The sequence below is a fragment of the Ciconia boyciana genome, chromosome 3 (assembly GCF_034638445.1).
Source record: "Ciconia boyciana chromosome 3, ASM3463844v1, whole genome shotgun sequence".
NCBI classification, from domain to species: domain Eukaryota; kingdom Metazoa; phylum Chordata; class Aves; order Ciconiiformes; family Ciconiidae; genus Ciconia; species Ciconia boyciana.
The window spans coordinates 26,818,364-26,845,095 of record NC_132936.1 but is presented as its reverse complement, the minus strand read 5'-3'; the positions used below and the strand labels follow the sequence as shown (position 1 = coordinate 26,845,095).

General features: G+C 40.2%; 1 protein-coding gene across 2 annotated transcripts; it reads right to left on the bottom strand.

The window, feature by feature from the left end:
• Window positions 1-1,982: 1,982 nt before the first annotated feature.
• On the bottom strand, window positions 1,983-24,450 carry FBXO9 (F-box protein 9). 2 transcript variants are annotated; one of them, XM_072855171.1, is made up of 14 exons: window positions 24,169-24,450; window positions 19,975-20,052; window positions 18,813-18,971; window positions 18,313-18,370; window positions 15,309-15,408; window positions 11,731-11,861; window positions 8,700-8,814; window positions 7,900-8,018; window positions 7,524-7,614; window positions 6,409-6,504; window positions 5,545-5,638; window positions 4,642-4,796; window positions 3,204-3,352; window positions 1,983-2,754 (listed from the first exon to the last, which is right to left on the bottom strand). In XM_072855171.1, exons 1-13 carry the CDS (start codon window positions 24,169-24,171, stop codon window positions 3,244-3,246), a joined length of 1,308 nt encoding a protein of 435 aa, XP_072711272.1. In that variant the 5' UTR covers window positions 24,172-24,450; the 3' UTR covers window positions 1,983-2,754; window positions 3,204-3,243. The 2 variants fall into 2 exon arrangements, with proteins under 2 accessions (XP_072711272.1, XP_072711271.1); XM_072855170.1 differs by lacking the exon at window positions 1,983-2,754 and having other exon boundaries at window positions 2,776-3,352; window positions 24,169-24,449.
• Window positions 24,451-26,732: the final 2,282 nt, after the last annotated feature.

Sequence of the window (26,732 nt, the reverse complement as noted above, 5' to 3'; positions counted from 1 at the left end):
TTAAGCAAACAGTTACACAAGTCATTTTACTAAGAAAGCTGCTAGTCTTAGAATAAAGGACAAAGCTTGAATCCAGACTGAGTGACTATCAAATGGAAGTCTTTGACTTCTTTACAGGTGCTATTAATACTAAATAACATACATAACATTAATTTCTGAAATTCAGACTGTTTTGCAAATGTATATAAGCTTTTATATTTTTCTCATCTTGGACAGCAGAAAAGACAAAACAGAAAAGCACCTCAAGAGTTCAGCCATTTTAACGTTGACAAAAGTTTCCAAATACACTGGCACACATTCCAAGGGAATTTTCTTGGATTAAAAAAATCAAACCAGACTCTATTGTTTTCCTTCTTTAAACAAAAAACCTTGTGTAAACACCACGTGTTTTTTAAATTCTGACCAGCCTGGCTCATGGTTACCGAGTGAATCAGGAGCTGAACTGAGCAGTTGGAAAGTGTCTACTGCTGGTCCTTTGCCCAGAGCACTGAATCACACCGTCTCTACTTCCTCCCCCCATCTACAGCCCAGCATTACACACAAAGGTTTAACTGGTGCTAATCTCCAATTAGACAGAGTCAAATCAGCATAACATTTGATCATCTGAGCATCTTCTCTCCACCAAACTGTCCACTCTGCTGCCTTTAATCCAATGCATAAGAGAGACCTACAGCTCCGAGAACCACGTTTCTGTCACCTCTTGTAGCCCTCCTTCCATTTTTATAAGTGAACCTGCCTCAAGTCATACAATAAACTCTTGGGAAAAAGGACTGCATAGCTGTATGCCTTAATCTTTTATTCAAGTTACTAACATAATTAGTAAAGGACAATTTCCCAGCACTAAACTAGTTATACCAACTAATGTCTTTATATGGTAATTAAAATTACAATAAAACTAAATTATAAGAACACAGAGCCTCTAGCAATTAAAGCCTTGGACTATTGAATATCACTAGATAGAATGAAGGAAGAGCAACTAGTCACCTATTTCTTTGCTGAAACAAGAAAAGAAATGTTTTATGTTTTAATAGCTGCACATGAACAGTATCTGCTGATAAACCATTTCAAAAGACAAAACTAACTCGACTTTCTTATAACACTAAATGCAGAGCAATAAGCACATTAATGACAGCTCAGTCTCATAGATAGAAGGCTCACATAATTTTCTTGGTGAAGGAATATTTCACATAATCTTAAAATAGTAATTGCCTGAGACTTCTGTTGAATCAACATCTCAATTTATAACAGGACATTAGATAGCTTTTCCTTTACGCCCAGAGTTTATTTCAAACACATGGCCAAGGCAAGAAAAAATGAAAGCTCAGAAGAAGCAGGTAAGTCTTGGTATGAAAAGAGCTTTGAACTGAAAGGCTCTTCTATTACATCCAACTTGGTTACTGGACAAAATCATACCTAAACAAATAATCGGTACCATCTTCTGATTCTTGTGACAAAAGCTTTCGACATTTCTCAGCAGGCAGAATCAGATCTTTACCTTTCACTCCCAACAAAAGTGCAGGTAACTAATACCTTTCCCTGTTTACAAACTTGGCAATATTTCAAAACATGAAGCTGATATTCTAAGCAATCTTTTTTTCCCTTCAGCAATGAGAACACAATACACTCTACTAAACGTTGTTGTATGAAGTAATAGTGCAACTCCAGTCTAAGGACATAGGCCAAAGAAAGGCTGTAGGCAGAATCTTATTAGACTAGCTAGAAAAAGCATGGTTTCAGATATACACATCCTTATTCAGAACTCATGTACCTGCAAGCTTCTCTACTTTTCTCAGATAACCTGTAAGTAGTATAATAAAAAGTCATTAAGAGGTTAATTCTGCCTGTCAGTCTTGCCTAGCATGTAGTTCATGCATGGTAACTCCTAACTAATCATCTTTAACTGCACGAAAATAATGATTTCTTAGCAAAATAAGAAATTGCAAGGGATTGCATATGTTCAAAATCATGATTTATTGATGTATTTTTAATCATGTAGCTCCTTGCAAAGATACACTTTATAAATTATGGAACAAGTATAGTTCTTTCCACAGCTTTCACATTTTAGTCCTCAAGTCCAGGTCAGTATTTTGAAATGAAATGTTCAAAGGTAAATTATGCAAAATGGCTTTAAAAAACTACACTAAAAAGCTTCAGTTCTTTCAGAATCCAAGATACATATATAATAAGCGGCATTACAGTGTCTGCACTACACCCCCCCCAAGCGATATATGCAGGAGAAGCAGCGTACAGTACCTGCACCAAACCTCAAGGTACACTTCATGATTAGCAGTACACAGCACCTGAACATCTACAGCAGCTTCAAAATTTATCTTAGTACAACAAATGCTCAAAGGGTTTACAGCATCTGTAGCAAGCTTAGATGAAGGGTTATAACACATTACAATCACGTCCAAGTGAGCCCTGCTTATGTGTGCATTCAGATCTGGCCAATGCACAAGCAGTACACACCAGCATTTCACCATTGTGCTGTGACACTTCCCAAGCAGAGCCACGCAACCCTGCAAACTCGTCCTACAGTACAAGAGAACTCACTGCCCATATCCCTCTCCCCTTCACGCCCATCCTGTTGAGAAGGCAGGCTCCACTGAACTTCTATCAAGATCAAATTACATTTATGACCAACTGACATCACTGCATTGGTGGGGATGTACCTCTGCGGTTAAATTGTATACTTCATGCTTGCTTGTCCTTGCTTGTTTTTTCTTTAAGGTTGATGTTGACAAAATGCCAGATCTTAACGGCAAACAAAGTACGTTTAATTTAAAGAAAACATTTATTTGAAGTTCTTTTAAGTCACACAGTTTAACAGATATAAGACAACTTTCTCCCCTTCACATTTCAAGCCTTCACCAGAGACCACACACACTGTCCCATGGACAGTAAGATTTTCCTATAACAATTCCTTTTGGACAAACCAGTGTCCAGGCAGATGAAGACTCACATTTTAAGCAGACTGATTTATAAAATCTGTTTAAAAAAAACAAAACAAAACAAACAACAAAACTTTGTTATCAAATTCTTGTCACAAAGTAAAGGTGTTTAATACTCATAAGCTTGATCTCAAAACAAAACCCCAGCCATTCATAATCAAATAAAACATACTGCCTTCAAAAAATTCCCCAGAATTTTAACATGTTCCAAATATATACACATTTATAACTTAAGTGCTCGTTAGCTACAACCTTTTATTCATGCAAGAGTTGTGACAGGAAAAGGTGTTTCTTAGAGCGGCTTTTCTGAAAATGCAGTAAAACTCTTCACACGTGCAAAGAACAAAGGGGTGTACATTTTGTCAATGTCGAAAGTAGTAACAGCTGTCTCACCAGTCGATCTGCAAAGAGTATTGTAAAAGTTAAATGAGACACAGCTTGCTGTTTAAGTCCCTCAGTAATGCGATCATGTTCCATAGTACAGTGTGCGCACCAAACTATAGCTGGAATGCAAGCGTCTTTCATACTGCCTCATTCTGAAAGCTTTTGAATGCTGGCCAAATCACACTATACAGAATACACTTCTATTTTAATATCAAAGAAACCACTTTCCCCTTCCATTCTTGTTATTAGCTCCAAGACTTGAAACAGTGCAGATGTCACTCAAGTCACCATATTAATATTGAAATAAAAAAATCCCCTTTTGTTTCCCTTAGAACCCTGAATTCAGAATACAGAATGACAGCAAAAATGTATATGTTTACAAAACTTTAGAAAGAAGAAACCCAAGTATTTCTGAACATCAGTGACAAAAACCATACATCCTCCTAGCTGTTTTATACTCGTCTGTATTCCAGTTTCAAAAGGACACCACTGTACTGACAGGTACAGCAGAACGCGAGCAGTACAAAAACTTCATGCTGAAAAGAATGTCTGTGATACTGCCACTTCTTCATAAATTAGGTATGAAATATTAGTTTTTATAAAAGCAATTTTTCTGTTTATGGAAGTTACCTATACTCCCAACCACCAGTAGTTTACTTTCTAGATTTTATATACTCACAGCTCAATAGCTGAGCTATGTCCCTATAAAAACACTGAATATAGAGATTAAGAAGACTGGAAGACAAGGCCTAAATCCACCTTAAATACCAACATCAAACATCTGGACAGCCAACTTGCTGGTAATTTATAGAGTGTCAGGTGGCCATGGCTCTTGCTGGGTTAGATATTTTGTACTGCTGGATTACATAGTTTGTAAGCGTTACAGTTCTCACATGATGGGTGCAGACATTTCTAGCTTGCACTTCCACAGAGGAAAAGAAATACACCTTAATGAATATATGTTTTCCACATCCCTTTACTAGCACGACACTAAGTCATTCAACTCTGATTCAGTTCTGAAATCATTCAAACATTGTGCATAAATCCTTTAGATGGCTAAAATACTGCAGTTCTACTACTTAGGAAACTTCCCACACCGTTATAAAAAGTTATTAAAATCCTGGGATTTCTTAAAGATCATTACAATATATCAAATCAGGACCAGTTACTGTTTTCAGGACATTTTGTTAAAGTCTCGCAAGTCTCACAGTCTTTACATCTCCTGTACTTAGTCCTGGACAAATTAATGTCACCTGTGTTTCTATAGTTAAGTATCCTTCTTTGATCTTATTCCCCATTTACTTACTTGTAAGTTATGTGACAAGAATGGTGTATCCAGACAAGTTTGTTGAACCTCTGGCGCCCACTGGAGCACAACTGTAGTCCTACATGAAAACTGTGATCTGTTTCTTGTGCAGGAACACGGCGGAAATACCTGTATTTGTGGTAGTCAATTGGTTTCTGTACAAAGAGAAAAGAAGTTTCATGACCCACAAAGAACACATTGTGCAACTATTTATCCTGAGGCCTAAGTAACTATGAGGACAGATTGTTAAACTCTTACACTTAAAATGAAGTACTGGTATTTCTTGAAAATACGTCAATTTAGATGTTAATTATGGAAGAAGTTTTCACAGAAAGTAAGATAAGCATGGAGGACACCACCCAAACTATGCAAACTCACTGTAATGTAACACTTCCAACTCTTCACAAGTTTCTCTTGACAGACACTTTGTTAATCAGAAAATTTTGTAATGTAAATAAGTTGACCAAATGATTCAGAGTTCAATTAACGAATACAGCTTATTTAGTTGTATTTAACACTGTGGAACATAACTGCACACAGTCAAAACTGATCTCAGAAAATGACCTCCTCATCCTTCCCTTCTGTTTGTTAACAATGTTAACAAGCTACCTAATAGCACCACACGTGGCAATTAAGCCTCAGGGGGAGAACCATTCCTCAAATATGAACCAGACATTTATCTGCCTTAATAAAAAGATTCTTACAGATTTGGGGAAAAAAGGTAGGATAAATCACCATGCTTATTTATATTTTATTTTAAAACCATTTTAAAAATGAAATTAATTTTTTAATCCTCTGGTGTAATGCAAATCTTCAGGTGCCTTTAAATATTCAGTCTGAGAAAACCTTATTAAAAAGCCCCCTCCTTAAACTATTTTTCCTCTTTTCTCTTTTGCTACCTACCTCTTCCTTTTTCTTCATTATTACAGCAAATACTTTGGTTTGATTGTCTGTTTCCTGGGAAAGGCGATAATGGCCAAGCAAGATTGCATCCGTTCTGGAAGGTTAAGAGGAGGATAGTGTCAAGGACATAAAAATATTCTCTGTCTCAAAAGAGTGATGTACTTATAATATGGATATCAGCAATGAAAAGAAGACTGACTACATATCATAATCAACGAAACTATGTTTTATTTCCACTTAGTAAAGTACCAGGCTCATTGATGATATGAAATGATGAAAACATTTTGGAAGGCTGCTAATTTTCCCAGATAGGACAGTAAAGATAAGTTAGTTCTACCTAGCTTACTGCTAAATATTTTCAGACTTCTGGTGAACAGCTCAAACTTGTTCTGAAGTCGCAAACTATCTTCTATGTTTTTAACAAGTTTGTGCAAACATAAAAAAGAAATCAAGCAATAATTTAGTCATATCCCACCAAAATCTTCACTTTCCTTCAAACAGTCAAGGAAGTGTGAGAAGGCAGTCAATAACAAAATAGTACCTTTAAAAGGAATCTAAAGCCACCAAGCTAATAGCATGTATTCTTCCATCTACTTCCTTTAAAAGTTTAAAATCATGTAACCCACAAAGGAAATCTAATTACAATATCAGGACCTTAAAATGAAAGATATCTTTGCATAAAGACCAAAATTGTTTGTAGTTCTCAGAAGAGAACTATAAACATCTATAACACAATAGAAATAACATTGTATTTTCAGTCTTGCTTTGCTAAGCCAGGATATAGAATTCAAGACAAAAGTAAATAGAAACTGCCAGCTAAAAGCAAGATGAAAACTGTAGAGCCAAATATTTTATTTCAATAACCTTGTATTTTTAGTCCGTAAGCGAGGAACTATAGATTGAGGATCTTCAGGAGTTGTTAGCATCATAACTTGACCATCTGGAAAGAATCTCAAATACCTGCAAAAATATAATTACACAATACAAACCTAGAAAACATATCCTTTTTCTGTTGTGGTGGGGTTTTTTCTTAAATCACAAGATGTTTCCCAGAAGGATATAGAACGTAATAGGTAACAGGATTTGAAAACACATTTCTTCACACATGATATAACAGAATAAAGAGATCAGAAATCAAAAGACAGTTTTGAAGATTAAAAGATCAAGTTATGAAGAGTTACGAAAGACAGCAGAAGTTCAGGAGTTTTGTCACCTCTAATCAAAGCAAGAAGGCTACCCTGGAATCAAAACTGACCTCAAGTAAGTTTCTCCATTCCTAGCATTGACTGAGACAAATGCACAAAATCTTAATTACAGTATCAGTACAGAATGGACAATGCCATATGGACTTCTTCAGGTTCTGGGATCTGATCAATTTTTACAGTACTCAGATACTGTGCTGATGTTTGTGAGACTATAGAAATAGCCATGAGATTCAATCATTTCTATTAACAGTTTCCAGCCTCAGAAGGGACAGCAGAATGGAACAATAAATGCTGGGAACAGGAAGATGAAGAACAGCAGAAAAACAGGCTGAGGAAACAAACGGCAAGGTATTTACAGAAAGTTGAGAAAGCCCAGCCTCTTGATTATTTACAATTGGTTACAAATAAGTTAAAAGACAATTCTTGTATAATCACTTGTTTTCCCTTTGCTGAAAACAATTATTATATCAGAAATGTAAAGCAGAAGTGATTTGGGGAAAGAAATCTGTGGACGAGTATTACTGTTGTTACTGTTTAAGTGTTATCCACATGAAATGGTATAACTGAGGATGAAATGTGTTTCTAAGCCCATCTCTAATTATCATAATAAATCCTATTTCTTAAGACCTATTCTCAAAAAATACACATAGCTTTACACACTGTAGTAGTTCCACTGAGCTTTACAGAATGATTAATGTTTGTGATATCAAGGGCTGGATTTAATGAACTTAAGAGAGAGAAACATTTCACTCACTCATTGTACTACAGTTCTACCTGTAATATTCCACTTGGTGCCACGCTCTATAGAAACCATCAAGAGACTGTTCTCCTTGACGTATGTATATTGTCTTGCTGATATATACACCTACAGGAAAGGAAGAAGTAAGTGTACGAACAAAAATTAAGTACATAATATTTAAGATGAAAAAATCAATAATCTAAAACTTTTGACTTTACTTTTGTTACTTAAATACATGGAAGTTTTTATTTTCGTCCCTTGCACCCTTCCCTTCTCTTTACAGATATTCTACAGATTCAGAAGCCCAAACAAATTCAGATTAGGTCTAACAACATCATAAACATCAAACCCACCTGATTTACTGCATGTAACTGTGACAGAACCAAAACTACTTCCAAAAGTACACCTTACCATCAAATCGAACGCGAGGCCTTTCCAAAAACATTTCCCTCCAAGAGGCATATGGAACAAGTTTATTGCAGCTCCTGCCCCATATTTTCAAACAGACTTGATGCCATATTTCAGGATCTCTAGTGAGAATGAGAAAAAAGCAAACCCCTTAACTTTCCTGCAAACCTTGTTTAGCTTTTATATATCAAAGTAACACACTCCGTTGTTTAGTTTGGATGCAACTGAAATAAACTTTCTTGAACAACAATAGCTCATAATTTAAAATCATTGACTAATTTACTTAATCCCGGAGCGTTTGAAAGCCACTTCCTCCTCCCAGTGAAATTCAAGAACACAATGACATTTTCAGCCAAGTACAGAACAACAATATTGCAGCAGCCTGGCACTTCTCTGTGTGGCCATATGAGGATGACAACACAACAGACATTATTTTGGAGACCTTGCAACTCTAACTTTCAAACAAGGTAGAGCAAGTAAGACTTTCAGCAACATTTTTTATTACAGTGAAGTCATCTATCTAACATACCATTTAGTGGTGTATTCAAAAGCTGATTAGCACTGTGAGGAGCATAACATGACAGTTGCCATGGGAAGAAAAAGCAGGACATAGTCCTACATGTACAATTTAGCAGCCCAAAAGTAAAAAAAAATAAATCCCGCCTTTCCAATACAGGCAATTTTGCTCTATGGATTTATTATCCACCTCTACATACTGTTTACATGTGCTTGAGCGTAAAAAAGGTCTTTTTTCTTCCTTAGAGCAGAAAGAAGCTTCACTCTAGATAACTTATCCACAATACCTGGCACAAATGTAAAATCCTCGACAGACAAGAGATAATTGCTCTAATGATCTTAGGTCCAAGTCACTTGAAACCACCCATCGGAAAATGTACATTAGTACTTCCATAGGCAACACTGCAGAGAGAAAAGAAATCCTTGTTAGATGGCAACCTGTAAATCAATAGGTTATCTATAACTCCAAGTTTGACCATTACTGAAGTTCTGACTTTTTATAAAAAAAATCATACTTTTTCACATTGTAGCCAGATGCCAGGGAACAAAAAAGTTATCTTCAATAAAAAAGTCACTATATATTAGAAAAAAGTCACATAACGGAAGAAGAAAAATCAAGAACTGAAAGTGCATTTTGGTAAGATGATAGGATAAAACAGTTTTAGACTACAAATATCCACAACTGTAAGATGTTATACCAAAAATTCCATATATACATTGCACATCCACAGTGTCTGCGAAGCAGTATTTTCTTCAAACTGACCTAGTGTGTAACGTTACCTCAAAGCATACTGCTTTTGCATGACAAGCTAAATAAGCTCAGGTCAGGTTGAGTATTGGATAGGAGGTCCTAAGAACAACATATCCACTATTAAATTGTTATGATATCGCTCTATATTTTGTGGTACAGGTCCAGTGATTGAAAATGGTATCACACAGCATTGTTGTGTTGAAAGACTTTTTCTAATGTAATACAAGATAATGACAGAATCCTCATCGAAGCACCACAAGATCATACGATAATTTTCCTAGCATTAAAAGTTCAGTGAGAAAGCCCTGTGAAATTAAGCCAAAATTATTTCTAATAACTTTCTGCCTCCCTAAGTTTCCTCTGTTGTTTCTGTTGGGTATAATCTTGTTTACTAATCTTATACCATCAGGAATTACACTTCATTTATTTTCAACTACTGCTGCTTTCCAGAGCCTATGGTTTGAACTGTATCACCACATGCACTTAAGACTTGATGATTTTACTCAGTATAACTGCTTTGAGATCAAATGGAGAAAATAGCTGAGCGGCACAAAGGTACATTAAACAGTAACTAGCTGTAAATACCGTGGTAGGGACCACAATTTAATAGAATTCTGATCTTTAGTGAAAAAACATGCTGCTTAAAAAAACTGCGTTGCTGCACTCCCACAAATCCAACGGGACTGGTTTTGCTACAAAATTTGATGAAACTTAAGTTTCACATTTCAGAATACTAACGTGATAAAAAGTGCATACACCTCACTGGGCACCAGTTTCTGTATTCATTTAACGCACATCTCGTTTCATGAATCTGACTTAATTCTATGTTTTATTACTGAGAAGTCATAAATTTGCTACATTGCCTGTATTTGCAACCATTAAATTAATGTTCCAGTATAAACAAAAGTTGTGCAGATTATTGCTACAAGGTACAAAACAGTCTCTGGCAACTTACGAGCTCTTCGGTACATGAATTCTTAGTGCCTTGGAGAATGGGAGATACAAAGGCTTAAAAATATCTTGCTAGCACTAACAGGTATACATCTTCCATTCTGATAGTCACCAGTCAGCCAAAGCCTTTGATTATCTATCTTATCATCCATGTTTCTAAGTTTCTAGTAAACTAGGGATTGTTAAGACACTTTGCTTCAGATACTGGGCACACCCTGTAGGAAAAATATTATAGCATTTCTGGTGAAGAATGCTATCTTGGTCTTAAGCGTTATCTTGGTCTTTTTTCTTTTACTTGTGTAAAAGAAAAAAAAAAACTATTATGAAAAGTTGCTCATATACTAAGGAGGGGAAGTAAATATATTCAGTATGTCAGTTACATAGCAGAGGTCTGATCCTGTCCTGTAGTAAGGGTTAACCAGTATTCTAAGATTATGAATGTCAATAAAGAGTAAAATGGAACACAGGAAATCAATTCAGTCAAATCTGTTGCTTCACATTGTTTCACTTTTCCTTGGGCTGCTGAGGTCTGCGACTATTGTACTACTGGGATGACCAAGAGGGATCCTTTCCAGCCTACTAACTTCTGAAGCAGACATCATGATTTTAACAGTTTTCATTCTGTTATAAAAGAGTCAGTAAACAAGATACTGTAACACAGGACTGGCAGGAAGGCAGAAAATAAAACTAGAAAGAGACTTAAGATTGCTGCTCAAAAGAGATATCTCCTGAGATCATTTTATAGTAATGTCTACAACATCTTGACTTTACTGGCAAAAAAACGAAATATGCTTTCCCGAGCGTAAAATGCCACAGTTGTTAAAATAAAATAAATAAAAAAACCCCTGTTTTCTTCATGTTTTGACTTGAACAGCTTGCTACATTTACTTTATTTTCCTTCCTTGAGCAGAACAGAGGAGATCAGGCCAAGACTTCCAAGAGCAAAACACACATGCTTTAGAGGCATCTGATTTTAAGAGAGTTCATAGCTTATACACACTCTCTACAATTTAGATCTCATAAGGAAGTCTCAGGATGACTGCCCTAGGACTGAAGCACTGAAAATCATTAACCTTCAAAAGCCTTTCTAGCTATGTTATATAGTTTTGCTGAACCTGAAAACCTATTTGTTGTAAAAATCTGATACAGAATCAGATAAAAACAGGAAATGCAAAGATGCATATTCTTCACAGAAGAATTGCCCCTTATTCACACTTAAGAATTGTAATAAATATTTGAAAACCACACCAAAAAAACCCACATTTCACTTATTCAAACATTAACTGGAAGGAAAACTGGAATACACTTACTTCAGCAAGTCTGTTCCTAGAAGTTGCTACTTTTAAGTATGAGACTGATCCTGAAAAATTCTACTTAGTAGTAGTACTACATGGAAAAGCTTGTGTGATAAAGGCAAAATCATGTATGAGAAAAAGATCTATTTAGCTAGTTGATGATATTTTTTTCCTTTACATCTAACTACAAAAGTAAATCAAGAGATACCGTGTACATTTCTTTAAAAGTGGCTTTAGAATGAAGGAGACAAATGTTTTAATATAATGAAACATCTCTATAAATTCTACCTCTGAACTCTTACAGTGTATCTTAACTCATACCTGAGATATGGGTCTGGCTGACATCAACCTCAGGCTGACAAAGTTTGACTGAAGATTCCTGAAGAGTTAACTGCTGCTGGAAATCTGACAGGAGATCAGCCATTTTGTCATCCTCTTTGTTATCCTCAACACTAGAAAAGGGAGAATGCCAACACTGTGATATTGGACAAAACATACCAACAGATGTCCTTACCTTGGCATCAATCTGCTGTCTTACCCTCATTCAATATAGTTGTTTCCTGTATGTTTTTAAAGCAATCTCATTTCATCATACGGTAAAACAACTACTGCAATCTTATGCAAGGACTGTCGTGGTTTAACCCCAGCCAGCAATTAAGCCCCACCCAGCCGCTCGCTCACTCCCCCCCAGTGGGATGGGGGAAAGAATCAGAAGAGTAAAAGTGAAAAAACTCAGGGGTTGAGACAAAGACAGTTTAATAGGGAAAGCAAAAGCCACGCACGCAAACAAAGTAAAGCAAGGAATTCATTCACTACTTCCCATCGGCAGGCAGGTGTTCAGCCATCTCCAGGAAAGCAGGGCTCCAGCACACGTAATGGTTACTTGGGAAGACAAACGCCATCACTCTGAACGTCCCCCCTTCCTTCTTCTTCCCCCAGCTTTATATACTGAGCATGACGCCATATGGTAAGGAATAGCCCTTTGGCCAGTTTGGATCAACTATCTTGGCTGTGCCCCCTCCCAACTTCTTGTGCACCTGGCAGAGCATCGGAAGCTGAAAAGTCCTTGGCTAGTGCAAACATTACTTAGCAACAACTAAAACATCAGTGTGTTATCAACACTGTTTTCAGCACAAATACAAAACATAGGCCCATACTAGCTACTACGGAGAAAATTAACCCTATTCCAGCCAAAACCAGCACAGAAGTTCATTTAGATTTTGCTGGAATCCACCTGACAGTAACAACTTTTTTTTCACTTAATTCCAATTCCAGTTTTTGGAGTTGAGAGTTCACTGTTCGCTGTTTTGCATGAAGTCAGTGAAGAATTGCTTGACCCCCTGAAAAGACTAATCCCATATTTTACTTTGTCTAACATAAGCCATATGCAGGAAATAAATTATCATTAACGGAAAGTTATATTTTGTAATCCTTGTCATAATGTAAGATACTAAAAACAACTACGGATTTTTTTTTTTACTCTTGCGTTATTCACTGAAGAGTGATCCTCAGTGGGTTTATTCATCAATAATGAAGGAAAACCTTCCTTTAGGAAAACTACTTCTTACCAATTCTGTAAATAGGCAGACATAAAAAATTTCAGGAGCAAGAACAAAACAGCAGAACAGAAACAATATGCTTGCTACTTGTCAGTAAACTTGGAAGGATTACTAAGTGATAAAAGAACATTACCACATTCAAAAAAATCTAAATTTAAGTTTTATGTCATAATATGATCCTTTAATAGGTGCATGCTTGCTTGCACCAAGTAACCACAAACTACACAACTCTCCTTGATCTCATGACAAAACACTTTCTTTCCCCTGACTTGGTATACAAGCTAGCTAAGAGATCTTCCAGTCACTTTTTAGTATTATTCAATTCTACTCTAAATGAGCTTAACAGACTAAGCTGAGAATATAAGCAAACAACTAGTAGACCTACCAATGGGTTTTAAAGTATTATAGAGAAGACAATTATGTTTGGGCTTGTCATAACTAACACTATAGTAAGATGTTGCACTGAACATACTTTCCTCTATTTTGGTGAATATGATAGCCAGTCCCAGTACCTACAGGCTGCACTGTAAATTGTTTTTTTCAAATATAATTGCATAATATTTTTTTTCTTACCAAGATTGTATGAAACACCTACAACAGTAATTCAGAAAGCAAAACCACCACAACTAGAATCTCTTGAAAAAAACACACCTCTATAAATACTGCTTTTAAACAACAATTAAGAGTACTGGCTGTTTTTCCTTCACTGTCACATAGCGCTGGGGACAGTGCAGCAACATTTACAAAACTGAATGAAAATTCATAGCATCACTTAGCTTGGAAAAGACCTGTAAGACCATCGAGTCCAACCATTAACCTAGCACTGCCAAGTCCACCACTAAACCATGACCCTAAGCACGACATCTACACATCTTTTAAATACCTCCAGGGATGGTGACTCAACCACTTCCCTGGGCAGCCTGTTCCAATGCTTGACCACCCTTTTGGTGAAGAAAGTTTTCCTAATATCCAATCTAAACCTCCCCTGGCACAACTTGAGGCCATTTCCTCTCATCCCATCACTTGTTACTTGGGAGAAGAGACCAACACCCACCTCGCTACACCCTCCTTTCAGGTAGTTGTAGAGAGCAATAAGATCTCCCCTCAGCCTCCTTTTCTCCAGGCTAAACAACACCACTTCCCTCAGCCGCTCCTCATAAGACTTCTGCTCTAGACCCTTCACCAGCTTCGTTGCCCTTCTTTGGACATGCTCCAGCACCTCAATGTCTTTCTTGTAGTGAGGGGCCCAAAACTGAACACAGTATTTGAGGTGGGGCTTCATGCCGAGTACAGGGGGACAATCACTTCCCTACTCCTGCTGGCCACACTATTCCTGATACAAGCCAGGATGCCATTGGCCTTCTTGGCCACCTGGGCACACTGCTGGCTCATATTCAGCCGGCTGTCAACCAACACCCCCAGGTCCTTTTCCACCAGGCAGCTTTCCAGCCACTCTTCCCCAAGCCTGTAGCATTGCATGGGGTTGTTGAGACCCAAGTGCAGGACCCAACACTTGGCCTCGTTGAACCTCATACAACTGGCCTCAGCCCATTGATCCAGCCTGTCCAGATCCCTCTGTAGAGCTCTCCTACCCTCAAGCAGATCAACACTCCCACCCAGCTTGGTGTCAGAGAGGCTTAATGGAGTAGAGAAAATGATGCTAAAATAAGAAAGTAATCCTAAGAAAACCAAGACTTTTATATGACTGTAGATTATCATCCAGTATCTTTCCTAGTGCACAAATGCACAACAAAGATTTCATGCTAGCAATGCATTCAGAAACTAAAGTAACAGATGTAAATAAAGCACTTAGCTCATCTTACTCTCTTTTATATTGAGTCAACTACTGCATTGAAGCTGTACTGCCCTGGGGCAACAAGACTGAGCCAGTAATACCACACAGACATGGTTGTATTTTCCTCTTTTATTCTCAGTTTTAAAACTCTTGATTTCTTGTAGCTATTGGCAGCATCTATGGCTGCTACCAGCAAGCAGTGAATTGGGAAGCTCTGTTTCGTAAGCTTGTCTTCGCTACGCTATCTGAGCTATAACAGAAGTTTTGGCTTTAACAGCACAACTATTTGTAATCCTTCCACTTGAATTTAACTAGCTCCAAACAAGTCTGTTATCTTCTTTGAACTACAGGATAGAAAAGTCCTCCTTGGACTAATGCATCTGTAAACTTTCTATGAAGCAGTCTATTCAAACGAAGGTAGACAAGTTTTCCAAATGTTAAGAGACTTACAACTGCGTATAACCATAGAGCATTCATATGCTTTAGAAACAAAATTTCAGGTTTCAGTACTCCTATGCACTTAATTAGTAAATTTTCATACTCACCACCTCTTTCCAACTCCATCACCATCTGGGGACCGTGTATAGGTGATCTTAAACTCTATGTCAGGTACAAGCTGCATGGCTAGACGATAAAACTTGATGGCTGAAAATAAAGGTTTAGTGTTTAAACATGTCTGATGCCTATACTAGCTTATCAAAGCAAAGATTTTTTTCAGAGAGATGGCTTCAGCTAAAAGCACTAGAAAGGTGGAAAATGCCTTTGCCTAGTAAATCTTATTTAGTCAAAACTGATTAGGTTTAAATTCAATACAGAAGAGAGGCACATTAAGCATATTTTCAAAACTAAAAACTTCATGTACTGTTTCAGAATAAAGACCTCCCTCAGATGTGTTTCTGCTTTTACAGATCTACCTTAACTACTACAAATTCTATTACAGAGTACAAAATTCTACATTAAAACATTACAAAGTCCTGGTTTTGTTTGTTGCCAGCACTTAAAAAGCTTTCTCAACAAGCCGTAAAGATTTTAGGCATTATATTCATAAGTAACGATGAGGAACATGAAAGAGAATTTGAAAGATGATGCAGGTACCTTAAATCCCTGGTAGAGTACAGACAGTCATTCAGACATACACAACATTATAAAGGTGAGAAAGATCAACAAAATATTGTTGTAATTTTAAAACTTCAACAACAGACACAAAACAAGTAAATTTTACTGTGGCAAAACCCTGGAAACTACAGAAGGCACAGAAGCAAGCCACTCAAAACATTGAGGGTGAGGAACCTGACTGGAGGAAAGCAGCCTTTCCAAAAAGCTATGTAGCAAGCGCAAGATTATGGGGCGTGAAGGAAAAACTGACAGATTGGGTTTCTTCTAGCATGCAGAGAAAGAACTTCTGCCTTTAACACTCCAAAGATGCTACAAACACTGAGTAGAGAAACAGGCCCAGGAAAATCACCCTGTGGGAATGAACTGTTATTTAAGCTGCAGAATGTCTTTCTTCTGAGTTAACTCTGTAGATCCTTCTTAATTTAAGTGGGCTCATTGCATGTACATTCAGTCTGTTTTAATACCAGTATTAAGATCATATATGTATTTATATGTCTCTCTCTATTCCCACATGGTGATACCAAGATCAGAGGGCAACTCTCCCTCAGTTTGGACCCTTAAAAACAAAATCCAAAATAAAACATCAGTGAGTGCGGAGCTCAGAATCTGACACACTAATGAGTCTGAGAAGCCTGAGTTTGGGGCAAGTAAGTGTTCCTACTTCCTTGAGTTCATGTCAGGGCCGGTGATCAACAAGTAGTAACCTTTGGCTGGTGAGGATGAGGAATACCAGCAGCCAGCTAAAGAGAAATCAGTCTCAACTTTAGCATTTAATCTTGCAGCAAAGCCTGCACTGTACTTCAACATGAACAAGCTGCTGCACATAACTGTCTCACAAACATCAGGTATCAGCAGATTTCAGAAGCAGGCTGAAATGCCACTTGGATTCTGGTGACTTGGGCCAGGACAGCAGCTAAAAGTGTAGTCTGAAAACAGATGTCCCAACACGTCCTCAGTAACATAGCTGTGTCTGGCGTAGGATCTTGTCTCTAAGGTCTCATATAGATGTATGTGTAGAAATAGTTTAGTTTTGTTTCTTTAAGTCTCAAATCAAATTCGACTGAGAAAGAATGGATTCATATTCATGAAATCCAGATGCCTAAAACACCTTTGTGAATGCAACTCTGTTAGATGTTACTATTCCTCTGCTGCTATGTTTAATACACAAAGAGTGCACTCAAGCAGATAAAGCTATAGCTTTCATTTTATATATACAATGCTTAAATAGACTGCTTTCCTCACATATGTTTTTTTATTTACTTGGAAACTGTTAGTATGAAAGAACCTTCACAATCTACTGCATGATCTCCTAAATGGTAGATTATGTATCAGATTTAGTTCTGACATCTTTTTTACTGAGCATTTAATTTTACACCCAACACACAAAATACCTTAGCCTAAAGTAATTTTGACCGTAAAAACATGTAATAAATTAGAAACTGAACCAACGAATTTTATTATGTACTGGGGACTCATATTTCTCTCAGTTCATTTGAGATTTGGAACAACAACCAGAAACACCTTGCAAGGGAAGGAAAACTCCCATAGTGGAGAGGAAATTTTGTATTCAACAGGTGGCTGAGTTCAGGAGTTTCCAGAATACTCTCTGTTTTGCATATCTTGACATATTTTGCACCTGCACTTTAACCAAGGTGGCCAAAACCTCCAGTGGATGAGCAGGATGGCACGTACGTTCTGTGTTTCCTTTTTTTTTTTTTCATGAAAGAAATAGAAAACTGGTATCTCCACTACAGACCTACAGGACTTGAAGTTAGGATGGTCTTCTTACTCTATATATTCTGAAAACCAAATATGAGGAAGAAAACTTTGAATTTCCATTTTTACTAGTGCTGATAGCAAGAGGGCAAGCAAGCTAAACATCTTAAATATTTATGGCAAACCTCATAAAAGAAGATTACCAGATTTAAACATTCACTTCAGGAATTCTTAACGAACCCATCTTAGCATGCTGTGTAAATTAAAAAACCAAAAACAAAACCCAAACAATAACACAGTCCATGGGTTAAGTAGTTCTGTTCAAAGTGGAATGAACAAAACTGTGAGCACAGAAATACAGTATATTGCCTTGATTAATTACTATGCTTATTTCATGCTACAAAAGTCATAGAAAGAAGCATGCTATATGAAGAAGCAATCCAGTGCTTCATTAAACTGCTAGATTTCAAAATACTGTTGTTTTGTCTGAAAGCTAGAAATTCTTTCCTTGATCTCACTTTAGCTTCACCTCAACCTTAGAACTGTGATATGATGGTTCCTTTTATAGCAAGTTTGTTTGCTTATCCGAATAATTGAGCCCTCAAATTACTATTAGCCTGCAGTTTAAGTTCACTGGCATCATGCAGTCTTGCACATAAATCAGAGAGTGTTAGATTCCTCTGCAATAAGGGTGTTCATTGTAGACTTCCATATTACCTTCGTAAAGGGCTCCATTTTGTTCTTCTTCCACTGCCTTCAGGAAAAGTTCTTTTGCCTGCACAATAAATTACACAGAACACTTCTTAAATTCCTTACAAATACAAGCACATTGTCATTTGACTTAGAATTATTTTTCATCTTACCTACTGTACCCTATGAAGGAGATGAATAAAATAATTCCATAAATAGAGTGAGAAAACATATTCATGTGCTACAAGCCATAACTGAAATACCCAATCAACAAACTGTCCACATTCCTGCTGCTCGCCCCTTACCTACAGTCTTTCAGAAAGCAGACTGGGAAGGTGACGCAAAGCCAAGCATAAAAACTAGAAAAATCAGTGTAGGATTATGGAAATACATTAGTACGGAGACAACAGGTTAATCACCTCTGTTGTTTCTCTATATTTAATTCAGTATTAGCTTTTAGGATAGTTATACTGCAATACTAACACACACAAAAAAAATCCCAAAATTATACGTCTATTTTTTTGTACCTTTTCTTCCTTTGCTATCTCCTGTTTCCCTCTGGCATCTACAGACTTTACTCCAGGTCCTCTTGAAGATGCTCTGCATGGCAGAGGTTCCAACCCACTAGAACTCATACCTGGGGCAAGCTCAAACATCCACTGAGCTCTGAACATCTGGAGCTCTGCCTAAAAAATGCAATTAATTCTGATTTAGTATCACATATTCAGACAGTACATCTTCTGCGGAGAAATTATAAAGTACAAACACAAAAAAGAACCGCAAAATTATGTTTTACACTTCCAAGTGTTAAATGGTTTCAGTGAGTTTAGACACAGAGAGTTAGCAATTGTTCTACAGTAAATTTTTTTTAAAAAGTGCACAAGTACTTGTTCTACCTCATTCAATAACATAAGCACTTTTATCTGGACTGTTCACCTCAGAAGAAAAACTGATGTTTCAAGAAGTGGTTGTTAGTATTATGGTTATGACCTAAGACTCCATAGAAAAGTATTCTTTCTAGACATAATGTTTGTTCTTGTTTACGCAGAGTTATCTTAAGCAAGAAGTCAATTAGCTCTTGAAATTAAAATTTAGAAAACCTGATTTTTTGCACACAAGCATACTAAACTTTACGACAATCAAGGCTGTCATTTATGTAATACACAAATAAGACCCTACATTCCTTTCTCTTTTAAAAAGAAAGGACTGTGTTCTGTGAAACAAGACAAGTTATAATTCTTGCCATGCATTTTTCTTCAGCATCTTTGAAGTTACACTTTACATGTCTCTTGCAATCATCACGACTTCCGGGGAGCAACTACACAGAAATCTAGTATCATAAGAGAACACACTTTTCTATTAGACTGCTTTTATCAACTTTCTGCTCCAGAAGAGAGCAACAACTTAAACTGGAAGTTGATCCATACAGAACCTGCTGTCCGATTTCTACAGTTCTTCAAAGACATTCCAAATCTACCAAAAACTTTCTTTTAATCTACACAGAAAACTGAATACTGAATTTGACAGCTGGAACACAATGCAAAATTTATCTATTTCACTTTTGGAGGGGCAGACAGATTAAGCGTTTGTCAGAACAACAAATGTGTGGTAACTAAATGAGCATAAGTAATGCAGCTTAAATCACAGCAGCACTATGTCTGTAAAAAACCACTAGCATGAGAGATATACCTGAAGATTTGCTTCACCGGATCTTTCATTGTCATCGGTTCTTACCAAACCAGAGTGACAATCTTCTTCAGCTTCTGCCTAGTAGAGAGCAGTCAGACATGATTATGGAGTCTGCGTAAGTGCCTACAGCATATTCACAAGGCACAACTGTCATGGACACACATTAAAAAAAATTTAAGCATACTCCCCTTTTCACCATCCTACCCACCTACCCCACAGATCAATCTTAACTGATGATAAAAACGAATCTTAAAATTACTGGTATTGTTTGCACTTCCCTATTAACCCAATGAAGCTGGGTTTTGCATTTCAGTCACATCAATCCAACACGTATCAGTTATGTATCACTTGAAGGCTTACATGCACCAGTACACTGCCATAATACCTGAATAAATACACTCAGTGTCTAAGTCAAAGCATAGAACCAAAGCTTCAGTATTAAACTGTAGTGTGCTTCACACAAGAAATTAAAATTTAATCACTATCTTCTCATTGTAAAGATAACCAGTAGTTTTGATTTGTTTAATATTTAGAAAAGCACAAAAAGACTAGTGCTTTAAGTAACAATAGATACTTTATGAAAATTATGGGACAACATGGGCAATCTCAAAAACTACATGTGAAACTAAAAAAGAAAGGTACTGTAAAAGAAAATACAAAGCTAGCATGAGAGCTTGACAGCTGGTTTTATTTACAGTACTGCAGTGAGACAGGTTAAACAAATAAGACCTTAAATAGGACCTTTAACTAAACTTAACAGGGCTCTACATAGGTGTTAGACCTTATGCTCTATACTATAGCTAGTTTAAGAGCAAAACTTGAAAAGAAGCAAATAAATTCTCATTGTGAAATATACTGAGATTTATGGAATCTATACTAAAACAAAGGAAAACTAATTCTGAGCACCAGTGACAAGCCACTAAAATGACAACAGCAGCAAGGTGCCAGTAAGGAAAAAAAACCTCAACAAAGACTAAGACATTTGTTTAAAGTTCTTCCTGCAGCTGAAGCACCTCAGTTTTTCTACCATTCTGTGCTGAAATTCACATCTATAGTTCTGCTAGTACATAATGCAAAGTGAGATTATAAGAAGGCAAACCTGGCACTAAGATTACCACAACTATGTACAGAAGTTTTGTTTCCCACTCCTTCCTATTGTATATAGTGCTCAAAGACTTCAAGTGACATTCTGTCAGTGAGATTCTTCCTAGTTCTCGCAAAGAAATCTCTCTGTCCTGCACAAAGTGCAGAAATCAAAGCATTCTTGTATTCAGAAAATCTATAAAATTTTTATAGCATCTGGAAGTTCATGATCAAACTACAGAATACTGACAAACCTGATGGGAAGGCAACGTTTAATCTCCTTGTCTTGGTGACAGGCACCTCCCTGGAGTTCAGCCGTAGCACTTGTCTCCGGTTCCCCAAACAACCACAAACTTACTGGCTTGTCATCTGTAAACGTGTTTTCACTGATATCTCAGTCAATTTATCTTTTACAATTGATAATGCAGATCGTGTTGGTTGGTTAAAGTCAACAGACATTGCATCTGTTTCTACACTCTGATTTTAAGGCTGTACATTTTTAATTTCTTGGTGGAGGAAACAGGTAAGCCAGAACGCTCCAAAGCACTAGCAGCGTTAAATCTGAGCAAGGAGTAAATAACTTAGAAATTTCATGGGTTTTGATTCCAGAATTTGATTACAGGCAGTTAACGTCCTACAAGTTCCAGCAGTCCTATCATGTTATTTTAGCATCCAGGGATTACGTCCACGCTGGCCAAATGGAGATAGCCTAGGAACAAGCTAGCACTGAAACTGATGTCTCTAAGTGCATTATTATGGCACTGGGCTGACACAAATAAGGCCTACCTCTGCATGCGCAGAGTGCAAGGCTTCTGATCTGCAGCTGAATTACGTTCAGTCAGCTCTCAGGTGTGGGCAGAATAAGTTTGGTTTTATCTGCAAAATGCAGAAACTAGTAATTTTTAAACTAAATTAACACACTGTCTTCTTGTGCATAAAAGCACGCCCATTAAAACTTTTAACTCATGAAGTCTGTAAATGAACTAATTTAAGAGTTAAAAATTATTTAGAAGGTTATGAAGCTGACTGAAGTTTACTTCATGTTCAAAAGCTTTTTGTTTCAGTAATCTGTCCAAGACTCTTGGTTTTCCTCCCCTCGTCTCTGTTCAACTGCCCTACTTCTCCTTCATTTCTGAGTCACAGTCAGTCATGGTTATGGACCAACTGCTTCCAAAATGTCACTCAATGCTCTTTAAAACTTAAATGTGCTCTCAATCCAAACAAAAAAAATACCATACTATGAAGACCTAGTCCACAGCCTAAAAGCTGTCAAAAAACATCATGAAGTTGATTACAATCAAAGTTTTGACTTTCGTCATTACCTCCTCTATACTGAGTGCATGTGTGATCTGAAGTCTTTCATATCAAAGGTTTGTCTTCTGGCAGCAGTGGCAGCATAAGTGACCATCCCTCTAAACTTACCAGTAAAGCAATTCATTCACATTGCTACTGCGTGGCTAACTGGACTGGAAAACTGATCTCTACTAACAACCTTTCCATTATTCATTTGATCTGCTGAAACCGTATGGTTTTGCTAGCACAAATGAGTAAACACATGTATCACTGAAGCAAGGATCTTCACCAGCGGACAGCTCATGAGACCACACCTAAAGCAGGTTGTAACTTGTAAAAATTGGCTCCTTGCCCCCACTCCGACAATACTTAAATTGCAGTTACAGTTTCTGAAGTTCACAGAACATTGTACTGTAACCGCTACTTAGTGGATAAATCTAGCCTGTTCATCTTTATGCTGTTGGCCTTCCTTCCGCTACAAGTCGGCTGTCATATGGAACAGTGACTTTATCCTGCTTGAAAGTGAGACATCTTTAGTGTGTACTGATCAGCTCAAATATTTTTCCATGAGAAAAGTGGTAGCCAGTCAAGCCACCAAAAGGTCAACATGTCAAAAGTCAACATCTGAATTAGACTGCGACCTGTAAAAAGAAGTCAGCTGAGTAGATTTTATTCCGATTTGTTTGAAAAGCTTTAGAAATCATTTGCCAAATGCAAAACTAGTTTATTTGCACAGCTTAAATTGTTTTGCAATCAATAATTGCATGCTGATTTCCTCAGAGCACAACAATCACTTACTAAACTGTCTGTAATATCAAGTCCTTTAATAGTTCAGATCTTTGTTTCAGCAAAATAAAGCCAAGATCAGAAACAGTTCAAAGTTGACTGCCACCAGTTGAACAGGGCTACATGTGAACTGTACAGAACTAAGGGAGAAGCAAGCACAACATGGCGAAACAGTGACCGATGGCTAATGTTCTTCTCAGTTTTATAAGAAGAGGAAGTCAGTCCATTTTTCTGTCGATGTGGTAGAAGCAACACTGTGTTCACAAACAAGAACACAATGTTTTAATCATGGTGGTAGGGAGTTTCAAGAGCTCCTGAATGATATAAATGGTTTAACTTCGAATGATCAAGTTCTCATCATGGATACGTGAATCCATATTGACGTGCAGTCGGAAAAGCAATACTGAACCTAACAATATTTCTGATATACGTTAAGTCACAAACTTAAATAAGTAGAGTGCCTCTCTACTCAAATAAGTAGAGAGCACGGAGCCGTTTAAATTACCAACTGACTTTATGCCATCTGTTTTTTGAGGGAAGAAAGAGAAACGTAGGGCACGCTCATCTGTAATGACACAGTGATTTGTTCAAGTGTTTCTACGGATAGCTAGATCGGTCCTGACTCAAGCAGCCCCACTCATCAGCCCAAAATCCCCTGCGGAGAGCGGCCGTGACTCCTGGCGGCGCAGTTATCCGGGGTGGGATCGCGGCACACTTCCCACAGGCATCACCGGGTGCCCGGCGGCCGCGGGCAGGCGGACAGGGCAGGGCTGCTTGGCAGCAGCCCGGCTCGGGGGGCCGCTCCTCCCGCTCCCGGATACACACCCCTTGCCGCTGCCACCGCCCCCCCGGGTCCCCCCGGCGGCGGGGCGGGGCCGGGCCGCCCTCCGCCCGCACCTGCCACGGCGGCCGAGCCCCTACCGCCACCGCCTGCCCGCGGGGCGCCCGGTGCCTCGCCCCCGCCCGCACCCCCCTCCGCCCCAGGCCGCACTGCAGCGAGGGGCAGGGCACGGCCGGCCCGGGCCCTCTCACCATGCTGCCAACGCTCGGGCGGCGCTGTCCCGTCCCGGGGGTCTCTGCCCCCCCCGCTCGGTCCGTGCGTCCTCCCCGCGGGGGGAAATTAGCAGAGTTCTCGGTCGGAGAAGCGCACCACGCAGCGGGAGTAACTGCGGGCCCTGCGTACGGCAGCCATCTTCCCGGCGAGTGAAGGGCAGGCGGGCCGGGAGCAGCGGAGACACACGACCAGACAAACCCGCAAGGTCAGAGCGCCGCCTGACGCACGGGCCGCTCTGAGGCGCGGGCGCCGGCCGCGCGGACTACCCGTCCCAGCGCGCACCGCAGCGGCTCTCCCGCCTGCGGCCGGGCGGCGCGCTGCCTGCTGGGAAACGTAGTCCCCGGGCGACACCCCCTTGGGCTGCGGCCGCGCCGGCGGGGAGGCGGCGCCTTGCCAGGCCGGTCCCGCCCGGCGGCGGAGCAGAGGCTGCCGGGAAGTGTAGTTCCCCCGGGCGGCCATCCCGGCAGGCGGCGCCAACGCTCCGGGGCACCTCGCGGGGTCGCTGCGCCGCCCGGCCTCTCCGCCGCTGTGCCTGGTGCCCGGCCCAGCGTGCCGCCGCCGCTCCGGTGCGGGAGCCGGGTGAAGGCAGCGATGTCTGGGCCTCCGGGGCGGCCACCCGCGCCCTCGGCGCGGCCCCTCAGCCCGGTGTCAGCAGGAGCAGGGCTCGGTGTGGGAGCCGCCCTTTCCGCTGTGACTGCGGTCAGACCGGGGCCCTTGTTACCGATAAATTAAAACCCGGGTAACAAAGGAGTGGTTAGTACCGCCGCTACATCGGTCATAATGTTGCTGAGGTCGTGTGAATCTCGTGGGCCCCTGTCCTTTGCCCATCCGGTTCAGTGAACAGAGTTACTGTGTGCTGTCAGTACACCTCATCAGGTTTTCTAAAATAGGACTAAAACCATTTTTTAAATCTGTATTGCAGTCTTCTTTTGTGCTAGAAGAAAACCATGTGTACGGGTCTTTACGTCGGGCCTGCGAACCCTTACCCATACGTGCGAACCCTTACCCATAGGTACAGCCCTGCATGTTTTCAGGAGCAGGGGGAGGCGTGTGCCTTGTGGAGAGGGGCAGGTGGGAGCTCTCGCCCGGGCAGCAGGAGCAGGCAGCGGGGAAGGTGGCAGCGGCCAGGGGGGCTGCGAGGGGTGCGGGAGCCGGGCACCGGCAGCGGGTTTCCAATCCAGATGACTGCAGAGCCGCTCTGCGGAGAGGGGAGCGTGAGGGGCCGGGGGCTGTCTGTCAGAGCGGGTGCCGATCCCTGGCCGGGCGGTTGGAGGTGGTGGGGGCTGCAGGGCGGTTGGGGTGGGAGGGCTGGGGAAGCCTCTGGGTGCTGGCACGCTGGCGGACCCTGCGTGAACGGTTGAAATGACAGCAGCGCAGCGGAGGTTTTGAGATGGGGTGATCATGAATACAACCGGTTATCTTCAATGCTGCTTCTCGTTTGGGGTTGGAGTCGAAGCCGCTGGGCTTTTCTTCTGCCTGGGCATGCCTCTTCTTTTGGGAATGACGAAGCCCTGCCTCTAGCAAGAGAGGAACAGGGTACCACAGCCATCACTGGGCTGGGTACTAATACGTGTTTATGCATGTGAGATGTAATAGGGATGGCTCAAAGCAGAAATCTCTTTTGAGTAAGTGTGCACTGCTCCTGCTGGCTTCACTGGGAGTCACGCCTGTCCGTAGGAGATTATTATTCTTTTTTCAGTCTAAGAAATGTGAAAACTAGCCTCTGTTTAGATGGGGGGGCTGGGCATCCAGAGCTTTTTGGAGTTCCTTCGCACCTTTTTTAACATCTTGTCAAGTGAGTGTATTTCACTGAAGGATTCACTGATGTAAAATCCTCCCCGAGGGGAGGAGCTGTGTGCGCCATGCTCCTGAATTACAAGTCCAGCTCACCCTGTCTTGCAAACCCTGGGAAATAACTCTATGCTTTACTTGTAAAACGTAAACGAAGAAGTGTAAAAAGAAGCCAAGACTTACTGAATCATTATTACGGTCAGATCTGATGATCAATTGCTTGAGACCAATTTTTCTGCCCCCCCCCGCCTTACCCTGACCCTGCTAGAGCCAGGGCGTGCGCCTGGTGCTCAGGTGAGGAAGGCTCAGGCCCCCCAGCAGCAGTTAAAATGCCGAGATTCTTGCCATTTGTTCACAATTTGGTATTTCTGCATTCCTGTTTTGTTACTTAAACTCCTCTCGGGGATGTGAGAGAGGTCAGTCATCAGGGGATTTTTATTATTATTTTTTAATTACGTTAAGACCCGGCCCAGCCGTAATCCCCTCTCTGGCAGCGGTGGTGCCGCGCCGCCGGGGGGTCACGCCGAGCTGCTCCGCCGTCTCTTGCCTCTCGCCCCGGCAGCCGCCCGCTTCTCGGGGGACCCCTAAACCCCTCCCGCGGCTGAGGCCGCGCCGGTGAGGCCCGCGGGCCCTCGCTGCCCGCCGCTGCCCTCCCTCCTCCGAGGGGACCGGCCGGGCGGCGCGGAGGGGAGCGGCGCCGGCCTAGCGGCCCGCCCGGCCGCTGTCGTGGGGCGTTATCCCCCCGCAGGGA